This window comes from Arachis hypogaea, chromosome 15 (genome assembly GCF_003086295.3).
Source record: "Arachis hypogaea cultivar Tifrunner chromosome 15, arahy.Tifrunner.gnm2.J5K5, whole genome shotgun sequence".
Lineage (NCBI taxonomy): Eukaryota > Viridiplantae > Streptophyta > Magnoliopsida > Fabales > Fabaceae > Arachis > Arachis hypogaea.
Window position 1 is genome coordinate 158390272 of NC_092050.1, and position 24572 is coordinate 158414843.

A 24572-nucleotide genomic window follows, 5' to 3' on the forward strand; every position below is an offset into this window, starting at 1 on the left:
ACATTAATTAAAGTATAGTTAAACAAGTTTTAGGTTGCTAACACTAAACAAATTAAACAATTCTTAAACATATATTTCATGTTAAAAGAAGTTATTCACATGCCTATTAAAAATCCAACTACAATTTAAATAATAAAATTAAAATGGATTCAATATTTAATATAAATTAGGCGTTGTGATCCATTGAATTTTTTCGGTCCATAAAATAGTTTTCGATTGCGGAGCCCAAAACCAAGCAACTCGTTGATCCAGACTCACACTGTCAAAAACTCTCAACCCTAAAAGTTTCACCAATAGAAGAAAGCAAACAAAACCTTCAAGAAGAAGGATACTGTGACACTTGAATAAAACTATTGGCATTACCCTCACTACCACCAACACCATCACTATCATTATCATCTTAATATATAATAATCATAATTTAAAATTAAGATAAAATTTTTACTTCATAGATATTATTTTCAATCAAAGATATTTTAAATTCATATTTCAGTTAAGATATAATATTTTATATTTTAAATTGCAATATCACTTTTTTCATGAAATTTTGAACTTAATTTATTTTCTAGTTTTCTATATTAATTTTGAAAAAAATAAATGTAATCCGCATCTACAAAATTTTAGATAAGATATATTTTGTTCAAAAATTGATCACATAAAAGATTACGTCACTATCTTTAAAAGGAATTCAAATCTTAAAAAAAAAATTGTATTTTACTGAAATCAAACTTACATAATAATACGAACATCAAAATCTTTTCAACTACATATAAAATATACGATTGATCCTCCCAGGCATTAAGTAGAAATAAAACCAGTAAAGCAGAGTCTTTCTTTTTCTCTTCTCTCTCTGTTGTGATTCTCTTTTTCTCTTCTCTCCTTCCTTCTCTATTGTGATTATGGCTTCATCTCAATGGACACTTCTTGGTGATGACATATTGAATATGATCACAGATAGGTTTGATGATATCTATGACTATGCTCGATTCGGTGCAGTGTGCAAACCTTGGCTCTCTTTCTCCCATAGATTTTACAAGCACAAACACCATCTTTTCCGCGCAAATCATCAACTTCCTCTACTCGTGGTTCCTATGGAAGGCCATCAAGAAATTCGTGGTTTGTACAACATAGCCAAAGATACTCTCTGCAATCAAATTCAACTCAGCCTTCCTTACAAAAGATGCTGTGGATCTTCTCATGGATGGTTGTTCTTCGTAGATAACAAATCGCCGCAAATAGAACTGGTTCTCATAAACCCGTTTGCAAGCGAATCGGAAAATTCCATGATCAAACTGCCGCCAATTCAGTGCGATGATGGTGACCGAGTGATGCACATGGATGAGTATGGTGTCAACAAAGCCGTTCTTTCCAAAGACCCGAATGATTTCCCCAATGATTTTGAAGTGATTGCAATCTATGGCGGCACTCAAACATTGGCACATTACAAATCGGGTAACAATTTCTGGAGCTATGCAAAACCCAACAAAGAAATACAATGCTTTGCGGATGTTATCTTTTACAAGGGTATGGCATACGCCGTGGATTTTTACAGCTGGATCGTCAGAATTTATCGCAAAAGGTATTATTAAAGACTATTAGAATATAGATGTTTAAGGATTTACAATGCTGATTGGTTCTTAGTAGATATTAACTTTTTCATAAGTATTTATGATATAGTTATTTGTTAGTCCAATAATATTTTTAAATATTTTGTAAATACAATTTTTTTCATTGCTTTCTTTTGCTTTTCTAACAGGTATAAGCAAAGACCCGGTGGTAATAATTCCTCTCCTTGTTATCTCCGGTTCAAGACCATAAATGAAGGACTTTCGGAATTTTTGTGGTGCAACTATTCTGGCAATGCTTATCTTGTGGAAACTTCCATGGGAGAGTTGCTACATGTTCGAAGAGACTACCTTACCATGGAAGAGAGAATTCGCAAGGATGTCGAGATAGAAGAGATGAGGAAAAGAGCTCGAGCGGAATATGAAGCTAGAACCCAAGAAGAACATGACGAACTAAGGGAGGAGATAAAGAAGATTATGGATGAACTTGAAAACCAAAAAGTAGAAGAGTATGTTGAACCTGATCTAAGCAGGGATCTAGAGGAGGAGTTACATAAATTTGATAAACCTCACTTGAGTGTGAATTTTACGGTGTTTAAACTAAATCTTCCGTTATCAAGGGGACAGAAGAACATCGAAACAGTGAATGGCGAAATCTTATTCGTTGGAGACAATCATTCAGTTTCAGTGCCAAGTTTAAGGTGTCCTACTCTTTCTCCAAATTCAATATATTATACAGATGATTACGTAAATGTTTACTTTCAGAATCTTGCATTTGGTTCGTGTGATACCGGAGTGTTCAATGTAGAGAATAAAAAATTTGGTAAACACTTCGTTCCAAGCTTCTCGGCAAAAGGCATGCCACCGCCTATTTTTGTTGTGCCACGCTATAGATGTAATGCTAAAAGAATTGTTTAGGTTATAAATTTTATGATGAAATTTGTATAATTTACTTGGTAGTTAGAAACCAGGGTTTTTTAGTTGGTTAATTTGTTTTATCATATTTAAACTTCATGATACAATGTCACAGTAGTTTTTTTTTTTTTTCCTTTATTCACACACGCGACTTAATTAGCATGAATGCATAATCTATGATGTTCTGTATTGTTTTGATTTAATATAATGGTACTTGCTGCTGGTGCTTATTTTTAGCGCTATGGGAAAGAAATCAACCCTGTGATTTTGTTTGGTTAATCATTCCATTAGTCTATATAATTTTACTAAATTTTTAATTAAATTTTTATATTTTTTTCAATTGAGCTTTTACATTATTTTTACTCTTGTAATTAGATCTTTTCTAATCTAAAAAAAATTAAAATTAATTAAATATTTTGTTGTAAATTAAAGATATCTACAATTAAAAAATTAGATTTTTAATCATATATTTTTTCAAAAAATATTCTATTAATTTTATTGTTTTTGACGTGAAAAAGATCTAATTGTAAAATTAAAAACAGTGAAAGGACTTAATTGAAAAGAAAAAAATATAAAAAATTAATTAAAAATTTAGTAAAATTATAAAGACTAATCGAATAATTAAACTATTTTTTTATAATTTTATTGAGTAATTAATAATTTTGCTTCTATAACTATTAAGTTTATTTTTCAACTAGAATTTATCAGTAAAAATATAATACATATACTAAAAATCAGCCATTAAATCAGAAAAAAAAAAACTAATTTAACAAATTTAATTTACAACATATTTAAAAGTAGAAAATTCTATTTCCATCAAACAAAATTCCACAATGAACAAGTTGTTTCTACTAGCCTTGTTGTAATATTTTTCTTTAATAATTTTATGTTTAATTCGGAGAAACGGAAAGGGAAGAACCTATTTTCTTTGGTTTCAAAAAATTTAGATCCATTTAAATAGATTTAAAAAAATAAAAAATTTTAAGATCATATTTAAAATTTTAAAATTAAAAATAAAAATTTTATTTTATTTAAATTTGTCAAAATTTAAAAATCAAAATAAATAATGTAACAACAGTTAAAATTCAAAATATAATAATATTTTATTTTAAATACTAAATCTTAATTTTAAAATTTAATACAACTTTGATTCTACATCTGAAGTATTTGCGCTTTCGACAACCCCATAAAACAAGTAAACCGATGAAAAGAAGGGACAAACTAATTACTAAAGTCATAAGTAATAAGTAATAACATAAGATGGAGGGACAAAACTACAAATAATGGAGCAGGATATACCAATGTTCTGAAAACCGAACCGGACCGGCCGGTTCGACCGGTTTAACCGCAAACCGGCGATGCAAACAGTCCGGTCCTCCTGCAAAAATCGTTCTGAAAAGAACCGACAACGAACCGGCGAACCGGTCAAAAACCGGTCGGTTGGACCAAATCGGTAACCGGCCGGTTCTGCATAAACGACGCCGTTTTATTATTAAAAAAAAAAGAAACCCTTAACCCGACCCGACCCGTAGAGCACCCTGCACCCCAACCACCCCCCTTTCTTCCCCCGAATCCCTAATTCTGAATCAGTGAGTCATATTCATCTGCGTGAGAGAAGAGAACAGAGAAGACTGAACCCTCCACGCCCGAACCCTAGCCTGCCACCGCGCCCTCCTTCGTCGCCGCGGTCACCGGTCAACAGCGCAACCGCCATCGCCTGGTCGGCAGCCCAAGTAACCCTCCTTCTTCGCCTGGTTCCCTGCCCAGTAGCCATCCATCTGCGTCGTCTTTATCTTCTCAACACCAGCAGGCAGTAGCCCGTCCCATCGTCTTCATCGTCGCGCGGTGAGTAACTCGTCTCTGCTCATCTTTGTTCTTTGCCTCTGTGAACTTCGACTTGCCTCTGTGAACTGACTTCCTCTGCTCATCTTTGTTCTTTGCCTCTGTGAGTAAATTTATAATGATAGAAAAATCATGAAATTCGGCAACACTTAAAAGAAAGAATGAGAAAATTGGAGCAGTCTGTAGTTGAATGGAAGTGTTTAATTTTGTTCAAAGGGAATTATGCAGTAGCAGAATGGGGGGAAAGAGTACTGGGAAAGCAATAAAGCATAGTTAGAAAGAAGAAAAAAGGATCCATCTTTTTTGATAGCAGGCAACAGATGATAATTGAAATCCATAAAAAAAGCAGCTTTGCCCCCAAAAACAAAGTAATGAAGAAGGGTACCTGCATCATAAACGAGACTAGTACGAGGGATAGTGTTAGGGAAGTGTCTTGGTAACTTGGTTTGCAGCTCAATTTCTGGTTGTTGGTAACTTGGTTTGCAGCTCAATTTCTGGTTGTTGGCAACTTGGTTTGCAGCTCAATTTCTGTGTGTTGCTCAATTTCTGTTTGTAGTTCAATTTCTGTGTGTTGCTCAAATTTCTGTTTTGTAGCTCAAATTTGTTACTGTTTTGTACTTTGTTAATGCTGGAAACTGACTTGGTTTTGCATATTTGTTGACTGGCTGAATTTCTCAAATTTGTTCTGCATAATTGTTGATGTTCATTGTGTAGATAGAGTTATTAATGTTTATTGCTGTGGCTGTTTTTGATTTCATATATGTTTTAGGATGTGTATTTATAATTTATTTATTATTCTATTCTAAAACGGTTTTTTCGGTTGAACCACCGCTTAAACCGGTTAGACCAGTAAACCAGTGAATCAGTGACTAGAACGGTTTGATGACCGGTCCGGTTTTCTGAACCTTGGGATATACCAAGCTAGTAGTGGACCTCGTATAAGTCCATTGGGACCATGAGCATTACATCCAACCACCATGCCTATTGGTCTACTACCTTTCATCGTGGGCCAATAATGCCTAGCCCATTAGGGATTCATCTTTGAACATGGACCAAGCATAAGACCCAAATATACTTCAGCAAACTCGACGTGAAATATGGTGTAGGACCTACCCCACCCAAAAAAACAATTGTCTTACTTGTTTTTTAATTTTTTTTTTTGTGACTTTTTAATTTCGTTTAAGTATCAATTACAAGAGTCCTAATAGGAAAAATATCAGCCATGTCCTCACATATTGAACCTTTGATAGAAGGATGTTTTAATTCTTTCCTTTTGAATTCAGGAGTGATAAGATCTTAAACTCTTTTTCTTTTTTTGGGACGTGGTGCCAAAAAAAAATTGGCCCATAATGAAAATAATCAGAACTCGCATCAAAACTCAACCCACCCGAAACCCAGTCCACTTCTGATTCTGCATCTTAATTCTTAACTAAACTCCTTTGCAAGGTTTTGAAAACCAAACCGGTCATCAAACCGCTCTAACTATTGGTTTACTGGTTTATAGGTTCAACCGATTCAACTGTAGTTGAACCGAAAAAATCGTTTTATAATAAAATAATAAATAAAATATAAATAAACACATTAAAATATAATTATAGTCTAATATAAACCTTAAAATATTATCCAAATTAAAGTACTACATAAACCAGAATGTTATAATCTTATTCAAGTACAAACTCAAAAGTCAAATAACAAAATAAGACAACCAAACATAAAATGCCAACATCCAAACTTATCATCAATCATCAAAATCCACTATAAATCACAATGTTATTGATAGGGTTAAGTTCGATTTTGGTCCCCAACGTAGAGGTCGAAAATAAGAATCGTCCCTAACTTTTTTTTGCTACAAAATGGTCCCCCAAAATTTCAGTTTGTTTTAAAACCGTCCTTTTTACCAATTTTTTTTTTTTATTACCAAATTATCCCTCATTAAAAAATTATAAAATAAAATAAAATAAATATAAAATAAATAAAAAAAGAGAAAAGAAAGGGTACAGAGAAGCGGGGGTGGGGAGAGAAAGAAAGGGAGGGTTGGGGCGCGACAAGGGGGGAGGGAGGAGGGGGACGAGCTCACCGCCGCACAGCCACTGTCCGCCCGCTGCCGCCACCTCTTCTTCTTCTTCTTCTTCTTCTTCTTCTTCTTCTTCTTCTTCTTCTTCCGCCATACCCGCCGCACCACCGCCCGCCGCAGCCTCCCCTGCTTCACCACCGCCAGCGAGCATCCCTGCTTCCCCTCCCCTGCTTCACCACCGCCATACCTGCCGCTTCTTCTTCTTCTTCTTCTTCTTACCGCCGACCCCACCGCTGCCCGTCGCCCGCTGCTTCTTCTTCTTCTTCTTCTGTGAATTCTGTGAATTAGATTTTTTGTGAAATTTCTGAATTTTTTTGTGAAATTCGTTGTGGAACATTGTTGCTGTTAAAATTTGAATTTGGAGTATTGTTGTTGCTGATTCTAGATTCTTGATGATGATGATGATTTTCTGAGTTGAGTTCTTGTTTGTCTAAGTTTGAGTTATGGATCTGAGTTCTGGGTTCTTATGAGGATGACGATGATGATGTTGATTTTCTAAGTTTTGGTTGGTGTGATGCAGATGGCGATGGAGTGGCAGTGGGTGGGGAGTGATGGTGGTGGTTCTGGTTCTGAGTTCTTATGATTCCATAATGATGATGATGATGATGATGATGATGATGATGGTGGTGGTGGTGGTGGTGGTAGGTGGTGGGTGGTGGTGGGTGTGGTGGTGGTGGTGGTGGTGCTTATGCTTGTGTTTCTGCTGGTGCTTTGCATGATTTTGGGGAAGAAGGGATTGGGGCATTTTGGTCCAAAGGACGGTTTTAAAACAAACTGAAACTTTGGGGACCATTTTGTAGCAAAAAAAAGTTAGGGACGATTCCGATTTTCGACCTCTACGTTGGGGACCAAAATTGAACTTAACCCTTATTGATACTAATGATGCATGCCATTAATTCTGGATGGAGTCATAAATTAACGAATGGAATAATATATATCATCCGGCTTTCAGTTTGCTTATTGATTCCATAATATATATCTGTTCACCAGTTTTGTAATTTATCATCCACAAAAGGGAAATTACAATCTAGTGAATTCACAAAGACCTCAAACTTGTCAAGTTTCAAAAATTTAACAGCAGCAATTCAATCTCCAGTAGCACATCACTAGAAAAAGAAATCACAAAATCCTACATAGCTGAAATAAAAAATCATGAAGACAGTCACCATTTAAGCATAATTAAATCACAAAACAGTAAAACAAACACAAACACACACAAAACAGCAGCAATTCAGTTTCCAGCAGCACATCACTATACAAAAAAATCACAAAACACAAACATCAGCACAACAACAGCAGAGCAGAACATATGCTGAATTAACTAACTTAACAATCTAAGCACAATTAAGCCCAAAGCATAGTTTTAATTGACTTAATTAAACACAAAAATGCTCAGCAATGAACAACAGAGAGCCAAAAAAGCATAGCACAGCAGCGAAGAAGACACAAACCAGGGTACATCACAGCATAGCAGTAGTGAGCAGAGCCATTCAATAATCAATATAATTTGATAAGTTATGAACTAAAAAACAAACATGAACAGCAGGCACTAGTAGTGAGCTATGTGATACAAGTATTCCTTTAGGCAATGAGTACAATCAAGAAACTTTAACAAAATTTAACAACAGAAAAAATAAAAGCATGTACAAACCAGTATCAATTTATCATCAATCAGTAGGAGGATTGGCGTTGGGGGAATGGAAGGGCCTTCGAGCACCACGAAATAGGAGGATTGAAGAACGATCACGACGAACCAGGCGGCGACAGTGCGACTAACGGGGGGTGCGATGGAGGCTAGGGTTGTGTTTTGGGGAGAAATAATGAGAGTATGTATGAGACTGAGGAATCAGGAATGGGGCTCGAGACAGGGGCAAGGGCTTCAGGTCACTCAGGACGACACTGCGCGACGACAAGGAGTGGTGGCGGTGGCTGCGATTTCCACGGCTGACTTCGACGGAAAGGGCTGCGCGAATCTCCAAGCTGGCTCGACGAAATTGCGACGGTGAGTGACTTCGATGGAGGTGTTGCGACGGCAGCGGTGGCTCGAGGTAGAGACTGCATGCGTGGCCACTGAGTGCGAGAGGTGAGAGTGGAGGGCTGCAGGTTGGAGGCTCGAGAGTGGTGTCTGAGTGAACTGAAGAGTGAGGACCGAAGACTGAAGGCTAGGGTTGGTTTCTGGATCAAAACGCAACGTTTTTGACAAAATTTAAAAAATTGGCCGGGTCACGGTTCGGTTCGACCGACTGGTTTCCGATCGGTTCAGCGGTTCAATTTCGGTTCTTTAATTTGGTGGTTTTGCCTTCTGTCCGAACCGTATTTGTTAACGGTTCTCGATTCGACCGGCCGGTTCGAACCGATTTTCAGAACATTGCTCCTTTGTTGGGAGAGATGCAACAAACCCAGATCCAGGCGACAAGAGATCGGTCGCAGCTGAAGACGCAGCAGTCTCCGCCGTCGCGAGCATCACCGCCTTCGTCTGGCAGCGTCGCCACCGACCCACATCCTCTTCAATGAACTTTGTTGTTTCGCCGTCCTCTTCTCCAGCTCTCCCCTTCGTGGTACCATTTTTTGTTGCTTCTACATGCTTTGTTTTTTTTTTTGTCCCTGTAAGCTCTCATAACAGTTCTTCAGACAATGCTGAAATTTGTTCCCTCAAGCAATTATTAATTTATATTTATTTTTGTCCTTTGTTTAATTTAATTTCAGACTTTCAGTGTCTACAGAAGTTAAAAGCAGAAAATTTTGTTCTAATTTAAAAGTTGAACAATTTTATCAATGACTTTTATGTTCTATGTCATTAGATTTATGTTTTCATTGAGACTGATGGATAGAATTGTTATGTATGTTGGAATGCTGGGTTGCCGATGTACAATATTAAAACACTTTGTTTGCATGTGCTTTTAAATTTTTGTTTGCAATCTAGTGATTCTTATTTCAACAGATTCAGTACCGTCATATTACATATTAATATATTACATTCCTCTACTACGTGGTGATGTATTTATTACTTAATGTCATTTAGACCGTGCTTATTCTTTAGTTTTTTGTTTCTTTTTCTTTTCTTTTATTTTCAGACACCAAAAGAATATATTACATATTACATATTTAATATTTAGATTGATTTAATTTCTCATATTTTGGATATTGTAGTTAAATTTTTGATAAGTTATCTTTTGTTAAAATTTCTGACATAATCTTTAAAGATAGATAGTTTCTTGTCATTCATGATTTCGGAAAGATAAACAAATAAATAATGAAAAAAAAAAAACTTTGTTCTATTTTAATCAAGCTTGCTTAGTCCAAGTAAATAAATAAATAAATATCAAGGGGTATGTGCTGTACTGTTTTTAGTTTAAATCACACATATTTACTAATAACTTAGGGATACATGATTACATGTAGCAGAATAGATTTTCGAAACAGATTGGCCAAATATCAAACACACTTGTTTATGCTTTGAATTTATATTTATTATTTTTTTGAACTAACAGGTACTTTAATTAGGTGTTGAAATTTTCATCCATGATAAGCACGTGGCAAGACTTTGGAAATTTCTATCTTTGGTCAAGAAGGATATTGTGGCACCTGGAGAATATTGTGACACCTGAAGTTACACAGCCGGATTTTAATATATCAAGTAAGGAAAGGATAAAGATTCTACATGTTAGTTAGCTCATACTTTTTATCATAAACTAAATTAGGTTAAATTTTTAACTAAATAAAACTATTGCCATCACCCTCAAAACACCATTACTATCATTATCATCTTAATATATAATAATCATAATTTAAAATTAAAATAAAATTTTTACTTCATAAACATGATTTTCAATCAAAGATATCTTTAATTCATATTTCAGTTAAGATATAATATTTTACATATATTTTTAAATTGCAATATCACTTTTTTCATGAAATTTTGAACTTAATTTATTTTCTAGTTTTCTATATTAACTTCGGAAAAAATAAATGTAATCCGCATCTACAAAATTTGAGAGAAGATCTATTTTGTTCAAAAGTTGATCACATAAAAGATTACGTTACTATCCTTAAAAGCAATTCGAATCTTTAAAAAAAATTGTATTTTACTGAAATCAAACTTACATAATAATAGGAACCTCAAAATCTTTTCAACTACATATAAAATATATGATTGATCCTCCCAGTCATTAAGTAGAAATAAAACCAGTAAAGCAGAGTCTTTCTTTTTCTCTTCTCTCCTTCCTTCTCTATTGTGATTATGGCTTCATCTCAATGGACACTTCTTGGTGATGACATATTGAATATGATCACAGATAGGTTTGATGATATCTATGACTATGCTCGATTCGGTGCAGTGTGCAAACCTTGGCTCTCTTTCTCCTATAGATTTTACAAGCACAAGCACCATCTTTTCCGCGCAAATCATCAACTTCCTCTGCTGGTGGTTCCTATGGAAGGCCATCAAGAAATTCGTGGTTTGTACAACATAGCCAAAGATACTCTCTGCAATGGAATTCAACTCAGCCTTCCTTACAAAAGATGCTGTGGATCTTCTCATGGATGGTTGTTCTTCGTAGATAACAAATCGCCGCAAATAGAATTGGTTCTCATTAACCCGTTTGCAAACGAATCGGAAAAATCCATGATCAAACTGCCGCCAATTCAGTGCGATGATCGTAACAGCGGAGTGGTGCACATGGACGAGTATGGTGTCAACAAAGTCGTTCTTTCCAAAGACCCGAATGATTTCCCCAATGATTTTGAAGTGATTGCAATCTATGGCGGCACTCAAACATTGGCACATTACAAATCGGGTAACAATTTCTGGAGCCATCCAAAATCCACCAAAAAAATACAAACCTTTGCGGATGTTATCTTTTACAAGGGTATGGCATACGCCGTGGATTTTCACAGCTGGATCGTCAGAATTTATCGCAAAAGGTATTATTAAAGACTATTAGAATATAGATGTTTAAGGATTTACAATGCTGATTGGTTCTTAGTAGATATTAACTTTTTCACAAGTATTTATGATATAGTTATTTGTTAGTAACTTAGCATTTTTTATATTGTCAGATAATATTTTTATAAATATTTTGTATCTTGATGTTAAATACAATTTCAATACACAATAAATAATGTTCTCCAATGCTTTCTTTTACTTTTCTTTTCTAACAGGTATAAGCAAAGGCCCGGTGGTAATAATTCCTCTCCTTGTTATCTCCGGTTCAAGACCATAAATGAAGGACTTTCGGAATATTTGTGGTGCGACTATTCTGGCAATGCTTATCTTGTGGAAACTTCCATGGGAGAGTTGCTACATGTTCGAAGAGACTACCTTACCATGGAAGAGCGAATTCGCAAGGATGCCGAGATAGAAGAGGAGATGAAAAGAGCTCGAGCAGAATATGAAGCTAGAACCCAAGAAGACCATGACGAACTAAGGGAGGAGATAAACAAGATTATGGATGAACTTGAAAACCAACAAGTAGAAGAGTATGTTGAACCTGATGTAAGCAAGTATCTAGAGGAGTTACCTAAATATGATAAACCTCAGTTGAGTGTGAATTTTACGGTGTTTAAACTAAATTTTCCGTCATCAAGGGGACAGAAGAGTATGGAAACATTGAATGGTGAAATCTTGTTCGTAGGAGACAACAATTCTGTTTCGGTGCCAAGTTCAAGGTGTCCTACTCTTATTCCAAATTCAATATATTATACGGATGATTATGTAGGTGATTACTTTCAGAATCTTGCATTTGGTTCGTGTGACACTGGAGTGTTCAATCTAGAGAATAAAGAGTTTGGTAAACACTTTGTTCCAAGCTTCTCGGCAAAAGGCATGCCACCACCAATTTTCGTTGTGCCACGCTATAGATGTAGTGCTAAAAAAATTGTTTAGGTTATAAATTTTATGATGAAATTTGTATAATTTACTTGCTAGTTAGAAACCAGGGTTTTTTTAGTTGGTTAATTTGTTTCATCAAATTTAAACTTCATGATACAATGTCACAGTAGTTTTTTTTTTTTTTTATATATTCACACACGCAACTTAATTAGCATGAATGCATAATCTATGATGTTCTTTGTGTTGTTTTGACTTAATATAATGGTACATCCTGCTGGTGCTTATTTTTAGCGCTATGGGAAGAAAATCAACCCTGTGATTTTGTTTCTTTTAATTATTTTATTAGTCTGTTTAGTTTTATTAAATTTTAAGTTAAGTTTTTATTTTTTTTTCTAAGTTTTTAGGTTGTTTTTTTTTTGTAATTAGATTTTTTTTAATATAAAAATATTAAAATTAACTGAATTTTTTTTAAATCAAAGATATTCATAATTAAATATTAAATTAGATCTTTAACCATATATATTTTTAGAGAAATATTTTGTTAATTTTAATATTTTAGACGTAAACAGGACCTAATTGCAAAATAAAAAATAGTGTAACGACTCAATTGAAAAGAAAAAAATATAAAAATTAAAAGTTTAGTAAAATTATAGAGAACAGAATAATTAAATTTTTTTATAATTTTATTGAGTAATTAATAATTTAGCTACTATAGCTATTAAGTTTATTTTTTAACTATAATTTATCAATAAAAATATAATTAATACATTAAAAATAAGCTATTAAATTAAAAAAAAAACTATTTTGACAAATTTAATTTACAACATCTTTAAAAGTAGAAAATTCTATTTAGATCAAACAAAATTTCACAATCAACAAGTTGTTGTTTCTACTAGTTTTCTATTGTTGTAATATTATTTTTTTTTAATAATTTTATGTTTAATTTGGGGAAATTGAAAGGCAAGAAGCAAGTTCTTTGGTTTCAAAATCTATCTCAACAAAGTAGTTTTTCAAAAATTGAGGATGCCCATATAAGTTAAGTCGTTAAGAAACTTCTCATAATATACCAATATATAAGATATATGTTTTTTTAGATATGCAAATAATTTATTATTTTTATTTTAAAAATACTATAAAATTTGTGAATACATTTAACTGTAAAATTTAAAGGATAATATATATTAAAGAAAAAAAATCTATCTATAAATTGGAATAATTCTTGTAAGTTTTTGTTCTTAATATTATAAAGTGTGATTTTTTGTTATACAATATTTTTTTACATATTTTTTTTGTACTACTTAGAGTTATAAGATGAGAAATTACACACTTTATATTATCAATTAAGAAATAAACTAATATATATTGATTAATTTCTAAAAATTGAATAAATGTGAGTTGGATTGAAAATTTAAAATTTATTATACTTGGAACGAAAATCAAATATCTGACTGCTAATTAATTAAAGGATAACTATTTAAATAAGTATATCTGCTTATGTCTAAATGATTTAAATTCTATTATAAGAGAAAAATGATTATAAATCCAAGTATATTTTCAAATTAAAAAACTGACAAATAAGGTTTGAACATAAAAAAAATATTAGACAAAGTTTTTTTTTGTGTAAGTAGATTGCACATTAACAAATAAAGTTGAAAGAAGTCACGAAAAAAATAAAGTTAGAAGTAAACCAAATTGGCTTATGAATAACTACATAAGTTCAGTTGAAAATTTTTTTATTACATATTTATATGGATAAAGTTTAAACTTACTAAGCTTAGTTTATTTGCTAGTAAATTGGTTCTATTTTTCACACATTATATCAATGAATTGCTAAATTACATCAATTATGTGTAAGTTAGCATCCCAAATATTTTGATATTTGAAAAAAAAACCATTTGCTTCTTCAATTATATTATTTGTATACCAATATTAATTATTAAATTAATTATTCATATAAAAAAATATATTAAATATATTAGTTAATAGATGAATATGTAATTTTAACATTTTTTGCTTTTTTTTTACCTTAGTTAAAATTTTGGTTGCTCTTTTATTATATACAATTAATTGTTTTATTTTTATATATAAATTATAATTTACAAAAATTATACTCATGCTATTTTATCCTATTTCACTTTCAATTTTCATGTTTACTGAGTACAAATAAATTCATGTTGTGTTAATGAATTTATAAAAGGGTTGGATAATAATAAAATCATCATTTTTTTCATTGCGTATTAAGTTACACTCATCCAAAATAGTTAAATTATTACCTACTAGTTCATGAATTTTTCATGCAAAATAGTTAAATTATTAATTACTAATTCATGAATTTTTCATTGATGTTAGTTGCAAAATCAGTACCACACTTTCGTATCATGGAGAGATAGTATATATATCAAGCCTATCATTTAAATTTCAATCTCATTTACTAATTAATAACCACACACAAAATATATACATTTATTAATATTTTGTTATATTTGAAATAATAGAAAATGTCTATTGTGAGACTGAATAAGTATAAATATAGTAATGATAAAAATAAAGAAGAAGAGGAAGAAGAAAAAGAAGATGAAAATAAAAAAAAATAAAAAAAAAAGATTAATAAAAAAAAGAGTAAACAAGACAAAAAAAAGAGAAAAAGAAAAAGAAAAAGAGAAAAATAAAATATTAAATCAAGAGACTGGAAGGAGAGATTTTAATGGCTATTACAATTTATGCTACAGAAAATTTGACAATAATCATGGCCTTCAAATTCACCAGTCTAGTGTTCATCACAGCGAAACTAATATATGCACTGCTTGCAAAAGTAGAAGAAGATTTGCCACTGAAGCAGATCTTCAGGAGCATAAAGACAACTATGGCCCTAGAAATCATCATTAGTGATTAACATCTAGTGGTCTGTTTTACTAAATGAAAATGAAATAAAAAAAATAATTATTAAGTTTAAGTAGTTTTTATATTATGTTTTTAGTTAATTTAAGTATCTCCTAAAATTTAAGTGTTTAAGTAGTTTTTATATTATATCTTTAGTTGGCTTAAGTGTCTCCCAGAATTTCGGTCTTTATATGGGGATGTAAACAGGGTCGGTCACCAAAAATATTTTTAATTAAGTTATTTTTATAATATATTAATTAATGTTTTAATTTTTGGCTTCTTTTTTTTATTATATTTGTTCGTAATCTCTAGTTTAAAAGTTAGGAAAAGTCTAGAGGGCCAGCAACTTTATCAAATTCTGGCCAGCATGTAACCATCAAAGAAGAGTGAGCCATTGGATGAAATTTCACACTAATCTTACACCATTAAAAACCTCATTGATGGCTATTTGATGGCTATAAATCCTAAAAGTTGCTGCCCCCTAGCATTCCTCTAAAAGTTATTAATTCAACATTGATTAAAGGATAGTTGAACAAGCTTTAGATATCTAGCACAAAACAAATTAAATCATTCTTAAACAGATATTTCATGCTAAAACAAGTTATTCACTTGACTATTAAAAATCCAACTAAATTTTAAATAATAAAATTAAAATGGATTCAATATTTAATATTAATTGGGCTTTGTAATCCATTAGGTTTTTTCTGTCCATAAAGTAGTTCCTGATCGCGGAGCCCGTCCGAGACTCGAACTGTCAAAAACCCTAAACCCTAAAAGTTTAGCTATAAATCCTTCATTACCACATTTCATTTTCTTCATTCCAATCCGTATTCATTCTCAAGACGAACATGACCAACTAAGGGAGGAGATAAACAAGATTATGGATGAACTTGAAAACCAAAAAGTAGAAGAGTATGTTGAACCTGATCTAAGCAAGGATCTAGAGGAGGAGTTACATAAATTTGATAAACCCCACTTGAGTGTGAATTTTACGGTGTTTAAACTAAATTTTCCCTTATCAAGGGGACAGAGGAACATCGAAACAGTGAATGGTGAAATTTTATTCGTAGGAGACAATCATTCAGTTTCAGTGCCGAGTTTAAGGTGTCTTACACTCCTACTCTCACTCCAAATTCAATATATTATACAGATGATTACGTAAATGTTTACTTTCAGAATCTTGCATTTGGTTCGTGTGATACCGGAGTGTTCAATGTAGAAAATAAAAAATTTGGTAAACACTTTGTTCCAAGCTTCTCGACAAAAGGCATGCCACCACCAATATTTGTTGTGCCCCGCTATAGATGTAGTGTTAAAAGAATTGTTTAGGTTATAGATTTTATGAAGAAATTTGTATAATTTACTTGCAAGATAGAAACCGGGGTATTTTTAGATGGTTAATTTGTTTTATTTTATGGATGCATAATCTATGATGTTCTGTATTGTTTTGACTTAATATAATGGTACATCCTGCTAGTGCTTATTTTTAGTGCTATGGAAAAGAAATCAAATTGTTTGATTTAATTATTCTATTAGTTCGTATATTTTCACTCAATTTTTAATTAAATTTTTATATATTTTTTAATTAAATTCTTATGTTATTTTTAATTTTGTAATTAGATTTTTTTTAATATAAAAAATATTATAATTAATTAAATATTTTTTTATAAATTAAAAATATTTACAATTAAAAATTTAATTAAATTTTTTATCACATATTTTTAAAAAAAAAAGTATTTTATTAATTTTAACATTTTTAATGTAAAAAAAAATTAATTATAAAATTAAAAGTAATATAAAGACTTAACTAAAAAGTAAAATATAAAAATTTAATTAAAAATTTGATAAAATTATAAAAATTAACCGAATAATTAAATTATTTTTTTATAATTTTACTGAGTAATTAATAATTTAGCTACTATAACTGTTAAGTTCATTTTTCAACTAGAATTTATTAATAAAAATATAATACATACATTAAAAATCAGCTAATTAAAAGCAGAAAATTCTATTTAGATCAAACAAAATTCCACAAGAACAATTTGTTGTTTCTACTAGCCTTCTATTGTTGTAATATTTTTCTTTAATAATGTTATGTTTAATTTGGAGAAAATTTTTTTGTTTGGTGACTTTTTTTTTATTTTTTAGGAGAAATTGAAAGAAAAAAAGCTATTTTCTTTGGTTTCAAAATCTATCTCAGTAAAGTACTGTTTTCAAAAAAACTGAGGATGCACGTATAAGATTTTTTTTTTTTTTTACCAAAGATGGGATGCACATAGAAATTAAGTCGTTAAGAAACTTTCCATAATATACCAATATATAAGATATATGCTTTTTTAGATATGTAAATAATTTTTTATTTTTATTTTAAAGATATTATAAAATTTGTGAATACATTTAACTGTAAAATTTAAAGGATAACATATATTAAAGAAAAAAATCTATCTATAAACTGAAATAATTTTTGTGAGTAATATTATAAAGTGTGATTTTTTATTATACAATATTTTTTTACATATTTTTTTGTACCACTTAAAAAATATAAGATGAAAAATCATATTTTATATTATCAATTAAGAAATAAACTAATATATATTGATTAATTTCTAAAACTTGAATAAATATGAGAGTTGGATTGGAAATTTAAAACTTGTTATGCTTGGAGTGAAAATCGACTGCTAATTAATTAAAGGAGAACTATTTAAACAAGTATATCTATATATGTCTAAATTATTCAAATTCTATTATAAGAAAAAAATTATTATAAATCTAAGTATATTTCTAAATTAAAAAACTGATAAATAAGGCTTGATCATAGAAAAAATACAAAAAAAAAAAAAGTTAGAAGTAAGTCAAATTGGTTCATGAATAATTAGATAAGTTGAGTTAAAAAATTTATTATTAAATGGCCCAAGCTTAAATATATTAAGCTTAGTTTATTTGCTAGTAAGTTAGCTCTATTTTTCACACACTATATTGATAAATTGCTAAATTACATAAGTTATGTGTAAGTTAGTATTCTAAATATTTTGATATTTATTATTGGATAATTTAGATATACATAAAAATATTATATTAATAATATTTCTATAATTTAAGTATAAATACGGTACTCCAAGTGTACTCTCGTGTATATTTTTACTAGGATAGAAAATTATACATTCTAATTTGTTAGGATCGTAAATTAGAATGCATAATTTTTATAGTATGTTTTGAGTTGGCTTGAGTGCCTCCCAGAATTTTGGCCTTTGTATGGGGATGTAAATAGTGTCGGCCACCAAAAAGATTTTTATATTTTAATGTTATGTTTCAAGTTATTTTAATAATATATTAATTAATGTTTTCATTTTTTTCTTTTTTTTATTATATATTTTTTCAGAATCTCTCATTTCAAAGTTGTTAATTCAACATTAATTAAAGTATAGTTAAACAAATTTTAGGTTGCTAACACTAATTATACATTCTAATTTGTTAGGATGATAAATTAGAATGCCTAATTTTCTATCCTAATAAAGATATACATGAGAGTACTCTTGGAGTACCATATTTTTACTTAAATTATAGAAATATTATTAATATAATATTTTTATGTATATCTAAATTATCCATTAATAATATTTAAAATAAATTATTTACTTTTTCAATTATATTATTTATATATTAATATTAATTATTAAATTAATTATTTATGTAAAAAGATATATTAAATATATAATTAATATTCTTATATATAAATTATAATTTATAAAAATTATATTCATGCTATTTTACCCTTATTCACTTTCAATTTTTATGTCTACTAATTATAAATAAACTCATGTTATTTTGATGAATTTATGAAACACAGTTAGATAATAATAAATTCATTGTTGGGTATTAAATTAGACTCATGCAAAATAGTTAGATACCTACTAGCTTATGAATTTGATGTTAGTTGTAAAATCAATATCACACTTTTATAACATCTATAGGTAGTATATATACCAAGCTTTAATTTAAATTTCAATCTCACCTACTAATTAATAACCACACATAAAATATATATTATTTATTAATATTTTGTTATATTTATATTAATAGAAAATGGCTACTGTAGGACTAAATAGGTATAAATATAATAATGATAAAAATAAAAAAAAGAAGAGAAAAAACAAAAAAAAGATAAAAAAAAAAGAAAAAAGACTAATAAAAAAAGAGTAAGCAAGCCAAGAAAAGAGAAAAAGAAGAAGAAAAAGAGAAAAATAAAAGATTAAGCTAAAAGATTGGAAGAAGAGATTTTAATGGTTTTTGTAACTTATGCGATAAAGACTGTGATAATGATCACGCTCTTAAAGATCATCAGTCTAGAGTTCATCTTAACGAAACCAATGTATGCACTACTTGTCTAGATTATAACGGTTGCTGATTAATTATTTAATAGGAAATTAGAAGTAGTACTCTTTTAGTACTCCTTTAGTACTCCATTGCTTTAATTAGGCATTTTGTTCAGATCTGTTATCATTAGCTTTATTGAACTGTACAAAATTAGTTAAAATAGTATAACCATATATATAGTTATTATTGGTATTGTAATTAATGTGATTCTTCATTAATACGAATTTATCAATTACTTTCATTTCAGTTTCTCTAGTTGTATGTAAATCAGATCTTGATGAGCATTATAGGAACTATGACAATAGACATCATCGTTAGTGATGTCTGGTTTACTAAAGAAAAATGAAACAAAAGATCTTTAATTATTAAATTTAAGTAGTTTTTATATTATGCTTTTAATCGGTTTAAGTGTCTCCCAATATCTAAGTATTTGAGTAGTTTTTATATTATGTATTTAGTCAGCTTAAGTGCCTCCCAGAATTTCGACCTTTGTTTAAGAATGTAAATAGAGTCGGCTACCAAAAATATTTTTAATCAAGTTATTTTTATAATTTATTAATTAATGTTTTAATTTTGAGCTTTTTTCTTTAATTATATTTTTTTAGAATTTCTACTTTAAAAAGTTATTAATTCAACATTAATTAAAAGATAGTTGAACAAGCTTTAGATTTCGGACACTAATTAAACCATTCTTAAATGCTAAAAGAAGTTATTCACATGTCTATTTAAAATCCAACTAAAATTTAAATAATAAAATTAAAATGAATTCAATATTTAATATTAATTGGGCTTTGTGATCCATTAAGTTTTTTCGGTCCACAAAGTAGTTCCCGATCGCAGAGCCAGTAACCAAGCAACTCGTTGATCCATGACCAAAAAAAAAAAAAAGCAACTCGTTGATCCGAGACTCGCACTGTCAAAAACCCTAAACCCTAAAAGTTTAGCTATAAATTCTTCATTACCACACTTCATTTTGTCTTCATTCCGATCCGTATTCATTCAAACCCTTCTATAATCTAAGCTTTCGAAGATGGCTCCTCCCCGAGGTTATTGCCAAATCGTGTTTCCTTTTTCGTAATTCAATCTCTAGTACTTTTGGCTTGATTCTACTGGTTCTTCATAATGTTTGATAAGTTTGAAATTTCATTTTCTGCAGGTCGTGGTGGTGCTGGTGGAGGGTTCAGGGGTGGCAGAGGTGACAGAGGCAGAGGGAGAGGTGGTGGTGGTGGAAGAGGTACGCCATTCAAAGCTCGAGGTGGCGGCGGCAGAGGTGGTGGTGGTCGTGGAGGAGGTAGGGGTGGCCGTGGAGGAATGAAGGGAGGCAGCAAGGTTGTGGTTGAACCTCACAGACATGAAGGTATTTTCATTGCAAAGGGTAAAGAAGATGCTCTTGTTACTAAGAATTTGGTTCCTGGTGAAGCTGTTTATAATGAGAAGAGGATCACTGTGCAGGTTATTTTCTTCTTCAGCTTGTACCAATTTTTTTTTCTTTTTTGGTGTGTAAATAATTTGTTGATTTTTATAATATGCTGCATTATGTAATGAAATGCTTGAGAGCTGTTGGTTTTAGCATCTGTTATTATCTTGTTCATGCCTTGCAAAAAGAAAGAAAAAATTAGATTAGTGTACTTAAACATAGCATCTGTTATGTTGCATATGAACTATTATTACATTCTGCAGAAGGAGGATGGCTCAAAAGATGAGTACAGGGTTTGGAACCCTTTCCGTTCCAAGTTGGCTGCTGCCATTCTCGGTGGGGTTGACAACATATGGATTGTAAGTAGTTTCAGGTGTCTTAATAACATGTGTTGTGTCTTAGCCTTTGCTTTGAATCCTGTATATTAATTTGCATATTCTGATCGGCTTCGCTTGTGTTCTATAAAGAAACCTGGTGCTCGAGTCCTGTACCTAGGAGCTGCTTCTGGAACAACTGTTTCACATGTGTCGGATGTTGTTGGTCCGGTATGTACTAATTCAAAATTCTATAATCATTTCAAGTGATTTTATGGTTTTCAAGAGCTGCTAAGAATTTGTTGTTTGTGATTGATGTATGCAGAATGGAGTTGTCTATGCCGTGGAGTTCTCTCATCGTAGCGGGCGTGACTTGGTCAACATGGCGAAGAAACGCACCAATGTTATACCCATTATTGAAGATGCTAGACATCCAGCTAAGTACAGGATGTTGATTGGCATGGTAGATGTGATATTTTCTGATGTTGCGCAGCCTGATCAGGTGTGGTTTAAGGCTTTAAGCTTCTTGGCAATTCGATTGTGAAAGATATATCTGTTAAATATTGAAGTTTTAGAGGATGGTTCCACCCTCCTTTTGACTGTTTAACCTATTCATTTTTTATCTTCTTTTCATGTCTTTTTATGGCTGTCAAACTTCAGGTAAGTATCTCTTTGCTCCAATTCTGTATGTTCATGCTCTACAGTTTTTGCATGTCAAAATTTTCATTGAGGCAATCAAATGATGTTTTTATTATTATCTTTATTTATTTTTTTTTAACTTTTAGTGATAACCTGCTGCATAGGGCAAAGTCTTTTTCTTTCAAATTTTTTTATATGTTTATGCAATGTACTTTCCATTTAAAATTCTCTTAAAAGCTTCCTGTTTTCAGTAATTGATGGATGTTAATAGTTCTCAAATACAAAGTATTTTTTCACTTGAACAATTTCCTCTTCTATATGTTACATCTGTGCACATGAGGAGATATACTCGGATTCCCCTTCAGGACATCTTGGATGATGCAGATTCGAGATTCTGATGCACGACTTATTTTTTTTTTCTATCCCAATGTTTTCTCTCTAGAACAGTAAACTTGCTTTTGCAGTATTTAGTTCCTTGATAAGTTGGTTTTTCTTTCGATGTTCCGGTCTTCTCTGAGCATGTAGTCTGCTTTATTTGTGGACTTGTAATCTAACCGGATAATAGTTCTATGAGAACATTATTTCCTTACGTTACCAACAGTCTGGATTATAAATTAGATTATGCATCAATATTTTCCCCCTAAAACTTTATGCTATATTGATCACCCTTGCAGGCAAGGATTTTAGCATTGAATGCCTCATATTATCTCAAAGCAGGGGGTCATTTTGTTATTTCAATCAAGGTTTGTTTACGTTAGATTTTTGTTGATAAGATGCCTCTCATGTGGAGTACATCCATAATTCACATATATTCTTAATTGAAATCTGTCCTTTCATAATATAATTTATGAATGAATTAGATAGATGGTTAAAGTTGCTCAGCAACAGTTGAAAACCTTATCCTAATGGTTGCAGTTTGATTATGTGGATCAAACGAGTCCTTAATGTGTTGGATTGTTTGACTTGGAAAAAAGGGGTAGTGATCAATAATCTAATTTTTTTGTATGCAATAGGCCAACTGCATAGATTCCACAGTACCAGCGGAGTCGGTGTTTGCAAGTGAAGTCAATAAGCTGAAGGCGGAGCAGTTTAAGCCTTTTGAGCAAGTCACCCTTGAACCATTCGAACGGGACCATGCCTGTGTCGTTGGTGGATACAGAATGCCTAAGAAGAAAAAAGATGCCGAGTAAACTTGTTTTTTAAGATTACATTACATGTTTTAATATTCAATATCTTGAGATGTTAGTGATATATTGTGAATAAAGAAATCTTGAGATTTTTATACCTACACCTTGTTCTGATAGTCTCTACTCGATAGAAGCTTTTCAAAAGAATGTGTAATGTAAATTTGTAATTTCATGGTTGGGTTTCTTCTTATAGTGTTATCAAAGTGATTATTTTGTTATCTTTTTGCTTGGTTGAAGCAATTTCTCTTAATGTTTCAATTAAGTTTCTTTTAAAGGGAGAAAAGGCAATCCTCTGCGTTACTGATGCGTTATATGAATAGCGTATTCAGCCCTTTTGGTTGCCAAAATTGATGATTGAGCACATGCTTGCGAGTGCCATTTTTCTCCATATGGTTCTTGCATTCAGTTGCTCTCATATCATCATCATATGTATGAATTTTATCTGGTTGAATCCCTGCATTTTGATTTGAATTTTATCTTTTCTTTTGATATAGAATTGGGAAGTTCTTTAGTGTTAACAGCCATTGGATTATAATTTTAGTAACAGTTTATAACTTATCCTCTCTTAGAAGGGATTATTAACTTTAGGGGTAAGTACGATTTTGGTGCCTTAAGTTTAGTGCCAGAATCGAATTCGTCCCTCTTGTTATTTTGCCATTAAAGTCGTCCCTAATGTTTTTTTTCGTATTAAAATCGTCCTTTTTATTTTTTTTGGACAAAAATACCCTTACCACTACCAACATAATTACTTCCTCCACCACCAACACCAACACCACCGCCACAACCTCCACCACCAGCACCACCACCAACACCGCCGCCGTCCCCCTCCCCGCTTTCCCCCTCCCCCCTGTCCCCTTTCCCCTCCCTGCCTCCCTGCCTCCCTGCACCCCCACGCCCACCCCCACCCCCGCCCCGCGTTCCCTCCCCCTCCCCCTCCCGGTTTTCCCTTCCCCGCACCCCCACCCCGCGTCACCCCCCTCGCCGTCTTCCCTTCCCAGCACCCCCACTCCCACCCCGCGTCACCTCCCCCTCCCCGTTTTCCCTTCCCCGCACCCCCACTCCCACCCCGCGTCACCCCTCCTCCCCGTTTTCCCTTTCCAGCGCCCACACTCCCACCCCGCGTCACCTCCCCCTCCCCGTCTCCCCTTCCCCGCACCCACACTCCCACCAGGCGGCCCCACCCCTTCCCCGTATCCCCTTCCCCCCACCCTCCACCTCCACCACCACCAGAGAAGCAGAAACAAAGCAGAAAATCAACAAATCCAACACAAATTTAACACAAGCAAAAATAGAAAGCAACAAATCAACAAAGAAGAAGAAGAAGGTGATGGTGGTGCGGTGCGGTGCCGGAGAGCGGCAAGGCGGCGGCGGGACGGCGAGACTGCGGCGGCGGGACGGCGGCTTCCCTTCCCCTTCATCGTCATCATCATCAGAGTTCTGGAGGAGGAGGAGGCGACGACGGCGGCGATGACGGAGGCTCCCCGGCGCCGTCCCCGTCCCCCTCTTCCCCTCCCCTCCCCCTTCGTTTTGTAACC

At 32.3% G+C, this 24572-nt stretch overlaps 3 protein-coding genes and 1 non-coding gene across 4 annotated transcripts; all 4 read left to right on the plus strand.

Annotated features, from left to right (window-relative positions):
• Positions 1–899: 899 nt before the first annotated feature.
• On the plus strand, positions 900–6979 carry LOC112747292 (uncharacterized). The gene is made up of 3 exons (XM_025795244.3): positions 900–1579; positions 1757–2369; positions 6917–6979. The coding sequence occupies exons 1-3, from the start codon at positions 900–902 to the stop codon at positions 6977–6979; spliced, it is 1356 nt and encodes a 451-aa protein (XP_025651029.2).
• A 3657-nt stretch (positions 6980–10636) lies between these two features.
• On the plus strand, positions 10637–12280 carry LOC112747293 (uncharacterized). Its single transcript, XM_025795245.2, has 2 exons — positions 10637–11319; positions 11557–12280. The coding sequence occupies exons 1-2, from the start codon at positions 10637–10639 to the stop codon at positions 12278–12280; spliced, it is 1407 nt and encodes a 468-aa protein (XP_025651030.1).
• An 8035-nt stretch (positions 12281–20315) lies between these two features.
• Positions 20316–23255, plus strand: LOC112751832 (rRNA 2'-O-methyltransferase fibrillarin 2). Its single transcript, XM_025801113.3, has 7 exons — positions 20316–20526; positions 20637–20932; positions 21161–21256; positions 21365–21442; positions 21537–21713; positions 22525–22593; positions 22864–23255. The coding sequence occupies exons 1-7, from the start codon at positions 20511–20513 to the stop codon at positions 23038–23040; spliced, it is 909 nt and encodes a 302-aa protein (XP_025656898.1). The 5' UTR covers positions 20316–20510; the 3' UTR covers positions 23041–23255.
• On the plus strand, positions 22180–22252 carry LOC112753603 (small nucleolar RNA snoR60). The gene has a single exon (XR_003177983.1). It is a non-coding gene; the product is annotated as a small nucleolar RNA snoR60 (small nucleolar RNA).
• Positions 23256–24572: the final 1317 nt, after the last annotated feature.

Excerpts from the sequence above, each read along its gene's own strand:
- LOC112747293 (XM_025795245.2), top strand. The coding sequence starts at position 10,637 with ATGGCTTCATCTCAATGGACACTTCTTGGTGATGACATATTGAATATG. Across the intron at positions 11,320-11,556 it reads GTCAGAATTTATCGCAAAAG|GTATAAGCAAAGGCCCGGTG; the intron begins GTATTATTAAAG and ends CTTTTCTAACAG.
- LOC112747292 (XM_025795244.3), top strand. The coding sequence starts at position 900 with ATGGCTTCATCTCAATGGACACTTCTTGGTGATGACATATTGAATATG. Across the intron at positions 1,580-1,756 it reads GTCAGAATTTATCGCAAAAG|GTATAAGCAAAGACCCGGTG; the intron begins GTATTATTAAAG and ends CTTTTCTAACAG. Across the intron at positions 2,370-6,916 it reads GTGATACCGGAGTGTTCAAT|ATGGCGATGGAGTGGCAGTG; the intron begins GTAGAGAATAAA and ends GGTGTGATGCAG.
- LOC112751832 (XM_025801113.3), top strand. Across the intron at positions 21,257-21,364 it reads GGGTTGACAACATATGGATT|AAACCTGGTGCTCGAGTCCT; the intron begins GTAAGTAGTTTC and ends TGTTCTATAAAG. Across the intron at positions 21,443-21,536 it reads TGTCGGATGTTGTTGGTCCG|AATGGAGTTGTCTATGCCGT; the intron begins GTATGTACTAAT and ends TGATGTATGCAG.